The sequence below is a fragment of the Macrobrachium nipponense genome, chromosome 35 (assembly GCF_015104395.2).
Source record: "Macrobrachium nipponense isolate FS-2020 chromosome 35, ASM1510439v2, whole genome shotgun sequence".
NCBI classification, from domain to species: domain Eukaryota; kingdom Metazoa; phylum Arthropoda; class Malacostraca; order Decapoda; family Palaemonidae; genus Macrobrachium; species Macrobrachium nipponense.
The window spans coordinates 37,541,760-37,557,151 of record NC_061096.1 but is presented as its reverse complement, the minus strand read 5'-3'; the positions used below and the strand labels follow the sequence as shown (position 1 = coordinate 37,557,151).

Sequence of the window (15,392 nt, the reverse complement as noted above, 5' to 3'; positions counted from 1 at the left end):
GTGCTTGGTCACGAGACATGTGGGGCCACCCACATACCCCTCATTAACTCATGACCCCGTTAGTTATTCTTCCAACCCAGGTTAGTTGATAGAGGGGTGGTTAGAGATGGGCCTCTGTATGTTAAGACCTCAGGTTTGTAAGTTATGAAAAATACAAATTAGTTACAAATTTATCATTTGTTCATATACGAAACAAACCTTCGGTCTTAACATTAGGATAGACTTACTCTTGGTGGGAGGTAAGTACTATTAACCAACTGGGAGTTTGCCACCTTTGATCAGTTTTCTGAATACCAGAATTCTACGAAACAACTGACCAGTATTTCCAAATCTAAGACATATATGAATATCATAGAGGCAGACTTCTGGGTTTTTACACAATGTCATAGTTCATTGCGTCCGAGGAAGATAAGAAGATCTGTTCCCCTAACAAACCAATTCATCCACTCATGTAGGTTTGTTATCATTCCTCTCCCCCTTGCTAAAGAGAGGAATGTCCTGCTACTGCTAGGTATCTTACTGATACTAACCCTAACAGTATGGCCACTTCACTCACCTGTACCTTGTCTGTTCCAGCTTATGATGGTACTCTCTTCTTACTGCCCTAAGTAAAGGAGACAGAAATTTGAAAAGGAAAGAGGCCAGTTAACTCCTCCATTTCACATTCATACCATCATCTTAGACAAGATACCAACTGACCTGCCAGCGGTACTGGATGAGTTACACCTTTGGTTGAGCAACCACCAAAGGACCCAAGGAAATTGAGTCCAAGGACCTCTGGGCAACCTTATATATATATATACAGGAAATTGAAAGTGGTTTTCATAACAAAGAACCCACTCTCAAATTTCAATGAACAGACAAGACACCTTCTTAAAATTGCTCAATTTTGAGCTTCGATACAGTCACAGACCAACCGTCACGATCATTTTAACAGATATGTTCTTAAATGCCAGAAGGCCCATATTCCTCTGATGACCTTCTCTTCTGTAAAACCTCATTGATACAACTTGGCAAACAAGGAGTAGGCTTGACCAATCGCCTCTGTTTGCCCTGTTCCTTTACGTCTACCACCTTAATGTTCTAGGTGACGTAGTTCTTTCTATAACCACAGAGTACTTTGACAAGTCAAAGCCGGCCCTGCTGAAGGTCCCTCACACATAATCACACCGTACTGAACATGACTAAGAAATGTATCTGTCATCATGACCTGTGCTGCATTGACTCATTATCTCGGATTCCGGGGCCAATTGGAACTGATGTTCCAGACTACTTTTGAGTCTATGTCAAAACCCTGGTTATTGAGTACTCCCACTCTACCAAGGTCAGAGGAAGACCCCCCATCCACGGTCAGTTTCCTATAACGTGACTGATGTATGTGCCTGGTGGTAGTCCGTCAAGGCTAATCATTTGCAAGCGGTCTTGGCTATGACGTCAACACGCTTGATGGAAGCGTGAGGCTGTTTATGGTACTCTTGCAGCCAAGATCAAGAGACCCAACATTCTGTGGCATTTCTACTTTACAAGGATGTGACAGTCCTGGCTCGAAGATGAAGAAGAAATTATTCTTCTCCTCTTGGCACGAGGATCAGTCATGAAGTCCCTGATTCTAGCCTTTTCCAACTCTTCACAGCAGCCACACTAGACTAACTTTCCATCTTTCACTTGTTCAACAATTACAACTACTTCTTATGCTTTCATATAATAGGGATGTAACAATCCTGGCTCGAAGATGGAGAAGAAACTTCTCCTCTTGGCTCTAGAATCAGCTACGAAGTCCCTATTTTTCCAGGATTGGCAGGAGAACGCACTGGCATCAAAGCCAGTCACCTAAGCTTGACGCCTAAGTGGAAGGATACAGAGGAAAGACTTGTCTCTTATCCATTATGTGACATATCTCCTAACGCTTGTAATTTCTCTCAAAAACAATGTGCATTAAAAACCTCCAATCCGAAAGCACAGTTATAAAGTACGCTTGTACCTCGAAATGAAAATGTAAGTATGTCTTCCTGTAGGCCGCAGCTGTGAAGTGACGTCATGGCGGTCGCCATGTTTATGACGTCACTGAGCAACTCGAATGCGAAGCCAGCACCCTACCAGAAGTACAAGGCTGTTGATGTTATAATGCGAAGCCAGCACCCTACCAGAAGTACAAGGCTGTTGATGTTATTCTCGTAGTCAGAGCAACCTGACATTAAAGGCTGCCTTGTTGCCCTATCTGCTTCTTTACAGATGGCGACGCATCCGACCGCCATTCAGTGCATGTCAGGATAAAAGGGACATCCATCACGTGGGATCCTGGTTGGCAGCAAAACGTTATACATCAAACCAACTGTCCTTCTTGTGTTGGTTCTCCTGATAAGCCTAACAGCGACCGCACACCTGCATCCTCTCTACCCATGTATCTGGAACGAAAACAAGACAGCGATGCACGCCTCTCCCCGCAGGGAAAGGAGCACAATTAGTCATAATTACTTCCCAAAGCACATCCAGATACATCAAAGCTTTGGATTACAGGCAATTCATATGAATATGTGATATTCCAAAGCACAGGTAACGAATTAACCGTACCTTAAGAGTTTCTTCACCTACGACTTACTACACGATGAGTACTTCGACGTCGAAACTGTCGAAGAAAATAACAGGGCGTTTATCTGCTTCTTGTGGTATCCAGGAAGTCTCGCAGCATGAGAAGGCTTCATGTTCACATACCCGGGAATTCCAAACAACAAACTGAAAACAACAGGGGGCAAACTAAACCGGCTTTAAAAGGACGGAGCAAAGCACGTCCTCACCTAAAGGCGGTAAGAAAATAACTAACGGGGTCACGAGTTAATGAGAGGTATGTGGGTGGCCCAACACGTCTTGTGACCAAGCACAGATGCCAATAGTCCCTTGTGTACACAATTATTTTAAACTTTACCGGTTTCCAGGTGGCGCCAAGTATTTATCCTAATGTTAAAACCGAAGGTTTGTTTCGTATATGAACAAAAGACAGTTCATAAAATTTCAAAAGAAATATATGTAGGTTTCATGCTGATCCTTTTTGTAACTTCTGCTGCTGTGATTTTTTTACAAATTCAAAAATACATAACTATATGACAGTACTTACTGTCTGCCAGATAACAAGGGGGAAGTGTTCATCATAGAGCTCCCCACTAATGACCTGATCTGCTGCTTGGGAAATAGCATCAGCTACGACTGGATCTAAGCCATATTCTTTATTAACTTCTGCTGCTGCTTTCTTCAGAACTCCAAATGCCTTTATGACAGGCAGCTGCAAATGAAATAGTCTATGAGAAATCCAGTATGTACAGTAATAGATATGCATGAACCATGCTGGATGAGCAAATTATTTTTCTATTCTGATCAATAATCTCAAGTACTATTTTATTACATTTACAATTAAATAAAACACTTCCATATAAGGTATTAATTTCAATTAAAACTAGAGTATTCAATGAAAATGAAACTAAGTGGAATTTACATTATATGGATTTGTAACTTGTTGATTTTCAAAATAATTGTCTTATAAACAAAAATACTTCTTTAAAAAAAAAAAAAAAAAAAAACTCAATCTTATTTTGCTTTTACAAGGCCAAACTGGTAATGTAGCTGATATTTGTGTGTGATATTTCTACAACTCTAACAGTAATAACATTTATTTCTGTTGTTACTTCTGGTGCAACACATTAAATGCTAGTGGCCCTTGCTAAGAAAAATGAATTTGAAAGCAGTGATATTCAGCCAATCACCGATTTATTTCTGAAGAGAGAGATAGATAGTTTACTGACCATAAGACTAGTCCCAAGATATCTTTGTCCTCCACCTAACCCTCATCAACTGATCCTATGGGGTAAGTTTGTACACTAGCTACATCTGTATTTTTGGTAATTACCCACATTTAATGGTTTATGTCAATCAAAATACGTGAAGTTAAATTTTTATATATGACTATAACTCCTTTTAAGATTAACAGGAATATAATTTTATTTATATTCAGTCAAAAAAGTTTAAAAGATCAGACTACCCTGTTTAGAAGTCTGTACATTTAACAACATCAGATATTCATCAATTATTTTTTAATCATGAAACATATTTACCTTTTAATGCATTATATGATCTTTACAACCAAAAACCAACTTTAAGTAAAAAAATATTACTAACTACCACTGGTGGCACTGGGGTATCTGGATAGCCAGAGTTGTTCTTTTTCTTTATTCTATGTTGCCTCTGGGACCCATAGCTAGGTTCTTGCAAGCTGATGGGGTTTGTTTGAAACAACTGCATTTTGTAGTGATAAATACCATATGATCTAAAAAGCAATTTATTACTTAAAAATAACTTACGGGCATACGCTCTGTCTCCCCACCAATTGGAAAATTCATGACAGAGCGAACCGTCTGGGCGCCATAGTACTTCGAGTTTGGCACTTCTAGTTCTCCAAACGTATCTGCTTCTTTGCGGACACCTTCCTTACTTCCCTGTAACAGAAACTTTCTGTAACACAATTCATAACAGTGGTTATTGTAACATTTACATATTAACACTGCTACTACTGAATATGTATTAAAATACACTTACTGTACAAATGTCTAACAGCCAACATAGGCTACTTAACTAAAACAACAGAAAAAACAAACTAACTAATATAATCTACTCTACTAAAGCAACTCCAATACTAATTGCCTAAGAACATTTTATACATGCTGTACTAACTACATTTAACTTCCCTTAACATTAACAACCCTGGCTCTTTAGTAACAAAGCATGTACTTCCACTTCTACATCAGTGCAAAGTGTGAAATTGCTACATTACTATGTATTTAATGAACAAAAACAATATTCAGAGCTAAAACTAATAGGAAAAGTATAAGTACACCAGAAAATAAAAGAAAAAGCTTTGATAACTAAATAGTGAGTGGCTTTTCAGTGAAATTAAATCTTCATATAGCCTTTATAGCAAATTCCTATACAGAAGAAAAAGCAGTACGTATATTTAATAGCAAGGAATACAACTGGTGTGTCTTTTTTGAAGCAGCATAAAAGCATGAAACCAAAGTTTTTAACCATCTACTTAAAATCTGAAATTTAAAAAAGGTAGATTAGTACATATACTAAAAAATATAATTTCTGTTGAAGTCAGTCATTTTTTGCAGACTATCAATTAATCTAGACTTTGAATCATCTTTTATTTCTGTTCTTTTTTTTTTTTAACTACAATATTAATCATTCACAAAAATGAACATGATCTAAAGATCATCTTGATACAAAATAGTTTGTTTCATATTGGAAAGTTACCAAAAAATCTTGATTGAACTTCAAACTATAGTAATATGTAAAAAATTTAATAATGTCGGAATTATTTCAGGGACCACATTACAATTTTTCATGTCTATAATACACCATATATAATTCAGATGAAAAATACTAAGTAGTACATACAATAATGATTATTGGAATCAAGGACATTTTTCAAACTTCTGATAGCTACATATTAGAATGACAAAGAAAAATTTTTAGGCCTGATGTCATGCATGAACTTTTATATCTGTATTCTAAATTGAAACCAAAGTGTAGCTTTGTTACTCTCATGGAACTAATTTAAACAGTAATAATATTTTGCAAATAAACTAAAGGTCCAGAATAAAACAAATGTACATTAGTACCATTTTCATAAAACATCCACATTAAGCCAATTAAAATTATATCAATAAATATCTAACTTACACTTCATTTGAATGAAAGTCAGTTACAATTTCATGAATCAAGTCAGTCAAAATTTGTAATGTAGTTCAGTAGTATAAAAAAAAAAAACCTAGTCACTAGCACTATACAGAATGTTCTTAAAATAGGAGAAAAATGAAACAATTTTTGGTCTGCAATACAGGATTTAAAGAAAAACATGATAAATGTGAAAAGCTACAAAAATGGATGCATATAAAAAGCTATTTATGCAATTAGCTTGAAACGAGGAAAAATATTTGTTGCACATTCTCTGTGGCTATTCATATTTGATCTGGTTGAAGATTGGTTTAGATTTAGATATGCCAACCTTACACTACCATGGGCCCAAGTCCTTAATAAACCCCTAAAAGTGGTAAGGTATTGGCTGGGACTAAAAGGCCTGATGTGGACCTCTGGATCAGTCCTTTCATTCAAGACAATTTGATTTATCAATCAAGACAATTTGATTTATATAACTTAAAACTTCACAATCTTTGCACACTAGAATAATACATCTGACAAGAATTGAAAAACTATAAAACAAAATCTTGTGCATCTGACAAGAACTTACAAATAAAGAAGTAAGTTCTTTATTGCATTAGCCAGCAAGACAAGGTTTGCTTTATTGGAAAAAAATGAAAGGCTTACCAAACTTCTTCCAAATTTGAGATCCTTTCCTGGTGTCTCAGAGGGCTTGAACTGCACTTCCAAAAAGCAGAGGGATGCCAAATTAACTTGACTAAAGATTATAATCACATATATTCTACTTTTTATGTTCTGCATTATTTCATTGTATTTGGATATTAGAAGTAAGCTTAAAGTTGGCAGTGCAGTCACATAATCAGTATAGTACAGTATTCCCTATTATAAGGCAGCTTTCTCAAATCAATTATTTGATTAAACCATTTTAAAAATTCTAAAATACTTCCAGAAAAAAATAATTTATGGGGACAGAGATGACCAACCTTCACATTAACTTTTTACTATAATTTTATATCAATCATGGCAAATAAAACATTGGATTTAAACAGAAAGGTGTCAAGTCAATTTTAATAAATGATTCTGGTTATGCGTAACCCACCAATGAAACAAGACTGTCAGAGATAAAAAAAAAAAACTCAACTGACTTTATAGAAAAGTATCAAATTGAACTCTCAATACTGTACTCTATAATAAATGGTACTGAATGCGTAAGTTGAACAAACACAAAGAAGCATCTGGGAATATCATTTTCTTGTAAAAATCATCTACAATATATCAGAGGAGACGCTTAATTTTCAGGCTCACCAACAATTAATGATGAGGCTATTCAAGAAATGGAAAAAAAAAACCTTACCTTACTCAGGCCTTCGATAAACTAGAGGGAGAGGGTTTTACTGTTGTCAGAATCAGTAGATATTAAAAGCTGAAAACTCCCTCAGTGAGAGTTTCATATACAAGTAGTACAGGAAATTACAGTATATCACAAAAGTATAAGTAACTTCACTATTAAGCTAAGACACTGATCTACTATACATATATGACATCACAACAATGATAACTACCAGCAAATGCATTAATAATCTTGAAGATTTTAACCACAGCCCCATGCAGCTTTCAAAATGCAATAATCTTTTTATGCTTACTGCTTACCTGCTTAACCTTTGTAGTTCCTATTTTAGTTTTCTGATGAGAAAATTTAAAACATTCATTAGGACAATATCATAATCTACTGTGTCACAAATAGAGCATGTCTATATTTGGTACACTATACAAGAAAACAGTGATAACGTGGCTGCTAAAACTATCTACTGCAATGTAAATCCACCAACCAATATAATTCTAAAAATTGTGGGTATTAATGTTTCTAGAGACTAAACATGTACTTAAAGAGTCCTATGTCACAAAAATCGAATGTGGGTGCAAACAATCAAATACGTATAAGTACTAGGTACATAAACATAAATAAATTTCTTGTTTCACAGGTACCAACAATTCCCTTAGAAATGCAATCATATTATTAATCTGGATTGGTATAATTACTTTAGTTGAGTTTTTTCAATAGAAGTGAAACCAAGCAAGAGGGCTTCCTACATTGAAAAGTTCCACCTCACAATTTGCTAGAAATCCCACAGAAACAATAGATCTGCCTACTGAAGAGATAAAATTACAAAACTTGCAGCAGACAGGACGAGAAAATTCCCAAAATATACAGTGAAGGATTGAAAATTTATACTGAATTGATGTAGAAATCATGGCTTGGTGGGTGGTTTTGGTTACCTAAAAACAGTACAGTATTTACAGAAAAACGACTGTATGGCCATTACTCGGGTTAAGAAAGGAGAATGATGATATGATGATGATATGAAGACCTGTTAAACTTTATGAAATTACACTGATTTTGTCCTTTGGAGAAGAGAAAAAAGAAATCATCCCAGAATAACATTCAGAGAAAGAGACATGATCAATATATAGTTTTATAAATCTAAATTTTTTATCTTCTCTGCAAAACAAGTCAGTAGCAATCTTTTATGATCTCTACAAATAGAGGTCCGTAGCAACCCTAACACTCAAAATTTTGAGGAAAGTGAAAAGCTGAAATACATTTTTTTCAGAAGAAATCCAAGGTATGAATGATTGAATAAAATTTGGTTTCGTTGAAATCAGTGTGCTGAAAGTGTACAAAACAAGAAACAGACAGAAAATTACATCCTAATACAATACAACTCTCCAAAAACTCATTGGATTATAATAACCACCTTATACTCTACACAGCTATTTGCTAACCATACTACTAATAATACTAACTCAGGCGCAATGGCATTGATGGTCACAATTTTTGCCGTGCCTGTTTATGAAAAGTTATCAATCAATAATTCACAAATTATTAAACTGCCTTACAAATCATTACTAGTAACTATTACTTACATTGTAATTCTGTACTACAACGGGTACATGACAAAAGATGTACCATACTATTGACTTTGCAGTAAAACAATACAGATTTAAAGCAATTTCTGAATACCTCAAAATTCTTCCTCAAAAATACCAAAACTTGAGATATCCTATGCAATAATCTTCAAGAGGCTGAATGCAAAACTTGGCCAACTGTAGTGATTAATCATACAGTATCTGCCAGAAGTACCAACCAAGCAATTTCAGTACTTTTTTACTGGTTGTAAACAACATCAAACTGGTATATATGTTTCAAAATCAAATTTTTTAAACCCCCTATCCCCACACACATAAGACTGCTTGTCAAATATAAACATACATTTTTTATTTAGTTTTGTCATTCCCATTTTCATACCAGTAAGCATACCTATGTAAAAAAGTCAGTAGTAGTTTTCCAAGTTTATTCAAGCCTTGGCTCAATACTATAAGCTATTCCCTAGCATGGTGTACCTAGTAGTAGGCTAAATCTACAGATTAATAGGTAGTTTGAATTAAAAAAAGTTGGTCTAGCATCCTATTCTGGCAACATATTGTGTGAATCATGCATAATTCAAGAGTAGGGTGGCTTAACACCAGTATAGGGTAGAACACCACGGCAGGCCAACCCTCATCACAGTGGACGGGTCTTATTCACTCGATATTTAATTGGTGAAACAAGAATACAATTGCAACTCTAAGCATACCATTTAAAAGACTGAAGTTTCGTCAACATAATGTGATATATGAAAGCCCCATACGAACTAAAATAAGCATGTGAGCTCTTCGTAAAATATGTTTTCAAGGCAGTTTTGAAATCCAATATGGCGGCTACGTTTTGCATGGAAGGTTCTCATCAGTAACGGCCACCATCTTTCCCCAGCCTTCCCAGCACTCATTTGAACAATGTTAGCGTATATATGTAACGTTTATTGATCTTACTCAAGATTACAGTTGTAATCAGCACAATAAAACAACATTTTGTTGCCTATATTAGTGAAAGTATGAAACTTGTTATTCCCGGGGTTATGGTTTGAACTGAATTCATTCTTACCTTGTAATCGGTGGTTTTTATCCTTACTGCCATCACAACTGAAACTCCACAGTGCTTATTTGATTGTAATTATACACATTTTGGTCTTAATTCACTCCACAGTGCACTTGAACCACGCTGTGGTTCCTGGTTCCTAAGCACTCACTCCACAAACACAGTTACGAGCAGCAGACCAACACTGATTATGAGATGCAAAGCTTTATCCCTTATTTGTTTACTTTACTCAATATTTAGAACTTTACTTCAAAATGTTTATTTAATTCATGTCTATTATCCCTTTTTTGCAACCAAATTAACCCCCAAAAATTACAAATGTTTCGGATGTATACTTATGAGCAGACGACGTGAGGAAAAATGACTCATCGTTGCCAATCTAGTGGAGCGTCACACATACGCCGATGCATTTACAAACTGTTTCGATGAATTCTAGTTGTCATAGTAATGCAGTAATGATAAAATTGCTGTAATATGTACGTATATATAATACAAATAGATACGCTAATTTCACTTATTTCCCCGGTTTTGTGTAAGTCTTATACCTAGTTTGGAGGGTAAACACATACCAATTGACAACACTGATAAACAATTGAAGAGCGCAAAACGCCGCAAAGAATGCCGTAGTCCCCTTGAATAAGTGCTGGTAAGAGGTTGGTTTACGATTGTTGTGATGAAAGTGCCCCAGCGTCTATGGGTACAAGTGGTGTGCAGATTTAGCACAGGAAATGGGAAGTTTGTTGACACAAGCGACTCCGTAAACATCAAGATGGCGTCAATCTTCGAAACATTTTTAGTTGTAAGTAAAAATTTCTAAAGCGTTTTGGTGAGGTTTCCACTGCCGTAGCCACCCTTTTCACTACCCTCTGTTTAAATCTTAAAATTTGGCCTTAATTTCTAACTTTGGAGAAAATACTTACTTCGAAAGGAGAGTAGAGGTCTTTAGCTCCGTTTCTCACCAACAAGAAGTCGCGACTGATGTCCATCTCCGGTGTCAGGACGCGTTATAATGTACTTTTTCAGAGGGTGGCAAGCGTTGATTGTAGGTGGCCTGTTTGGCCTGCTGTGATGTTTTACCCTAATTGTAGTTTGATAAAAAAACAAAAACAAAAAAACACAGAAGGTAACCATACTGGGTAGCTAGGTAGTAGTATACTACTATATCCTATACTGTTGTCATTGGTTACACTTAAACTTGGATACTAGGCTAAGCTTGGGTTAAATGACCTGGTATAGCCTATTAGCCTACCCATAGGTAGTGCGTCATTAGTCTTAGCTAAAAAAAATTCAAGAATGGTTACCTACTACCTAGGTAGTAAAGTACTACCTAGCTAATCAATAACTGAGAAAGGTTGTCAACCCATGTTAGCTGTAATTTCAAATATATTAACCAGTTACCTAAAGTTACGAATGTATCCATCTCCAGTAGTTATAAAAAGCCTAAACAAGTAGTCATTGCTAGGTAATAGCTACTGGGTAATACTACTATATAAACTACCTAGCTAGTAGTAGTACCTATATCTACCGAAGTGGAGCCCTAAAATCTAGACCATCCAAAATACTCTCCTGACATTTCAAGAGACATCTGGAATATAGTATACTGGATGGGCATGCGCTCACTACAATGGGCGTGTCCAGCCACACCAGCACACTTATCCTGGAAATGTAAGAAATCGACATTATATCTCAAAGAAAATACAACGGACCGGCAAAGACTCTGCAGACGACGGGTAGATTACAGTTTAGTTGACCGGACCGTGTAACACCATTTTCCTTTTTGCCCGGTCCATAATCCCTCCGCCAAGGTAAGTAGTTCTCGCAGATGACCAGCAGCCTACCAAACCCGACCCCAGCCGACCAAACCCGAACCCAACCCACAGGACCGAACCCGAACATGCATCAACATGAAAGCCGATTCTCTTCGATATTTTTAATCTTGCCCAACTAATCTTTAGGACCTCCAATTTAATTTACAGTATTCTTTATTTTCACCCATGCCCAACTGAAATGTAAGAGCTCCTCCATTTTTTTTCCCTTCGTTATTCTATTTTTTTTTTCCCATGCTTTGCCCAACTAATTTGCAGGAGTTCCATTTTTTTTTCATTATTCGATATTTTGACTCTTGCCCACGATAGTTTTACCCGTGCCAACATAATCTGTAGGATACATTTTTTTCCCCATTATTCGATATTTCTTTCCTTGCCCAACTCATCTGTATGACCTACATTTTTTTACATTCTTCGATACATATTTTCCAGGTACTAGTTCGTCCGCTAGGATACTAGTACCTGGAACGGACCTTTCTCCGACCTTCCTTCCTCGACCCTTCAGTCTGTTCCTGCCTTCTAGCCAGTTCAGTGTTTCATCATGTCTTCTGCCGACAATTTGTCAGGGTTGCCAGGCCAGCCGATTTCCGGCTAGATCTAGCCGATTTTGGAAGAATCTAGCCGGAAAATATTTCATCTAGCCGATAGCCGGAAATATCAGCCGATTTTCCCAGCTGCCTAGCCATTTTTTAGCCGATTTTTAGATTTATTGCTATTATTATTATCATTGCTAGTTTCGAAGAATAAACCAAAGTAAATATTCCAAAAGTTGGCAGTTATTGTGGCTTTTAACCATATAAGGATTATATATTGTCTCCCAGCATTGTGGGAGAGGCTAGATATGTGGCTGCGATACCAGAATCGATCATTTTGTCTCATTGAAACGATACTGTATTTAACCATTTATAGGTATATGATTCGCAAGCATAGCAGAATATACAGTGAATCTCAAAATTACTGTATATTAAGTAAAGATGTATAACATATATTACATAATCATTATAAACTTTATTCTAACAGAATAAATAACACTGTAGGCTACTATAAATGGGCGGAGGAAATTGGTCTGTATAAACTTGTGATTTGACGTTCAATTCATGTATGGGTTAGGGAAAGGAGGAAAATTCTTTTTGTATGTTTGATATTTATGAATAAAAACTATTAATGGATATGCAGGTTAACCTTTGTTGCAAATGAAAGGGTTTTCAGTCAAATGAACCTGAGAAATAAAATGAAAACAGACACTACAAATGCATTACTACATATTATACGTTATGGTTTAAACCGTATGTCAGAAACTTGAGTGTCATATAATTTTCCAAATGAAGTGTTTGATTTAATTCCTTCAAATGATAAGTATCGAAGTTCACAAAAAAGCACAATTGATCAACCTGGACCATCAAGTACCGTCACCGACGAAGCAGATATTGAGGATGATGATGATGATCTAAACATTATATTGCAAACTATGTAAATATAACAAGTGTGAGTAATTATGATACACTGAATATTTTTTTTTCTATTGTAGGGATTCAATTTGTTAATTACCATTTATTGAACAAATAAATATTTTCTTTAGATTAGTTTCAATTAAACTGAACATGTCACTTTTAGTGCCTTTGTTTACTTTCTGAGCTCAAATTGAGAGGATATATATATATATATATCATATAAAATATAATATATACTATATCTATATATATATATATATATATATATATATATATATATATATATATATATATTTACTTTTATTAGCATGATAAAATTATTTTCATTGAAACATATCTTTGATTTAAACAATTAAACAACATTTTCTCCATACTTTCTAAATCAGAAATGCTTATTACTTTGAAACTTTGTTCAGGATTAAAAAAAATGTAGTTTATAATGATTTAAATGCAAAAGCATTGATTTTGTAAAAATTATGAAGAAAATACCTTACAATAAAGAAAAAAAATTAGCCGTTTTTTTAGCCATTTTCTGTTAAGTCTAGCCGGAATTTAGCCGATTTTAGAGCTTGAGTTAGCCGATTTCGGCGAAAGGCAATCTGGCAAACACTGCAATTTGTCTTGTTCCGCACACTGGCGTTTCGCTGCCGCCGTTCCAGTCACGCTGGAAGACATTTACATTTTGTGTCAAGACGAACGATCCCTAGTCACTTATTTAATGAAAGCAGGCCTACTGGGGGATTTTAGTTTCAACACCCGCCAAATTGAAGGCCAATATCGCTGAAAACAAACAATCACGAGACGTCGCTCCCGCTGTACAAACGGATTCGTCACCTCCACCCGTGCCTCGTCCACAAATTCCCCTTGTTCAGTCATCTCGGACAACAACCGTCCCGCCAAGAAAGAAAAAAAAATCCTCTACCCAGAAGATTTCAGCGACTCCGATTTCTCTTGTTAAGTTCTTTATTTCTGGGGGGGGGGGGGGGGGGGGGGGGGACCTGGCCAATCATCGGACGACTAGCAACATCTCCAGGTAAGGTTATCATGTAAATGCACGTTATTTTCATTATTTTGACAAAATTAAGCACGCCATTGTTATTTCCGCTTTGCTGAAGTCAGGGACGCTCAACACATCCGAACATTCACGTCCGCTAGAAGTCCACGTGTTCGAACGCAGTCCATGTGTTCGAGCAAACAATTTGGCCTTGACTTTAACCAATGTATTCTCGGAAATATTCATCTTGTTTAGTTATCAGTAAGGATATACGGGTGCCAGCCATATGTATGGACAAGTTATATAGGTTAGATATTTATAACTGTTAACTTACTACACAGGGGGGTCCAGGGGGGCGAAGCCCCCCGGCCAGGTAAGGACATGCAGACTTAGTTTGGTTAGGTCGGTTCCTTTGGTTAGGTAGCAATCAGTGTTAGTATACTATACTGGGGGGTCCAGGGGGGCGAAGCCCCCCGGCTAGGTAAGGACGTGGAGACTAACTATGGTTAGGTTGGTTCCTTTGGTTAGGTAGCAATCACTTAATATACTATACTGGGGGGTCCAGGGGGGCGAAGCCCCCCAGGCCCAGGTAAGGGCACGCGGCCTAAGTTTGGTTAGGTTGGTTCGTTTGGTTACGATCACCGGAGCTCCTACAGTTTAGTTGGGACAGGAGCTCCTACAGTTTAGTTGGGACAGGAGCTCCTACAGTTTTCGTGGAAAGGGAGCTCATACAGTTTAGTTGGCCACTGGTTTTTTTTTTGCTAGGGTTTCGTGGTTTTTAGTGTTCATTGCCGTCGTTTGGTTAGCCTAACACAACGGGTGACGGGACCTCCTACATTTTTGTTGGTACGTGAGCTCCTACAGTTTACTTGGCAACGGGTTTCGTCTGCTAGGGTTTTGTTGTTTTTCGTGTTCGTTGTCGTCATCTGGGTTTTCCCCCACCTAAAAACCCCGGTTTCCCAATGGCTCCCCCATTACCGTTTTCATTTATCTACTCGTATGACTCCCCCACCCAAAAACCCCGGTTCCCAAAAGGGTCCCCCACCCCATTATCGTTTTTTATAGGTTTCGGGGTTTTTAAACCGGGCGCCAAAACAAAGCGTCCGCCATCTTGTTTGTATTGCTCCGCCGATTCCATAGCAGACGAAACCCGTGGTCAACTGAACTGTAAGCGCTCCCAGACGACGCACAGATTGACCGTATGTACTAAAAACAGAGGTCTTGGACGGGAAGAATGGTGTTAATAAAAACAATATTCCTTCAAACTCTTACCATGATGCTGGTTGTTGCTATGCCAGCAGTATTGGCAGGGACTGGTCCCCGTAGGCTGTTTACAATTCGACAAGAGGTGATCCTTAGCGCAGCCATGGTTCCTACGATTTCTATTATGCTCAGGACAGGGCCACCGGCACAACAAGGAAGGAAGGGAAGAAGAA

General features: G+C 37.0%; 1 protein-coding gene across 3 annotated transcripts in view; it reads right to left on the bottom strand.

Moving 5' to 3' along the window:
* The window catches only part of LOC135208639 (fumarate hydratase, mitochondrial-like), a 20,049-nt gene extending 4,657 nt beyond the window's left edge, over positions 1-15,392 (bottom strand). Inside the window, exons 1-6 of one of the 3 annotated variants that reach the window (XM_064241024.1) lie at positions 15,229-15,384; positions 7,360-7,392; positions 7,064-7,084; positions 6,376-6,426; positions 4,350-4,484; positions 3,113-3,277 (exon numbers count right to left, since the gene is read on the bottom strand). In XM_064241024.1, coding sequence (XP_064097094.1) covers positions 3,113-3,277; positions 4,350-4,484; positions 6,376-6,426; positions 7,064-7,084; positions 7,360-7,392; positions 15,229-15,324 — 501 coding nt within the window. In that variant the 5' untranslated portion in view covers positions 15,325-15,384. Of the gene's footprint in view, positions 1-3,112; positions 3,278-4,349; positions 4,485-6,375; positions 6,427-7,063; positions 7,085-7,359; positions 7,393-15,228 lie in introns of all 3 variants that reach the window. The other 2 variants (XM_064241025.1, XM_064241026.1) reach the window with 2 other exon arrangements.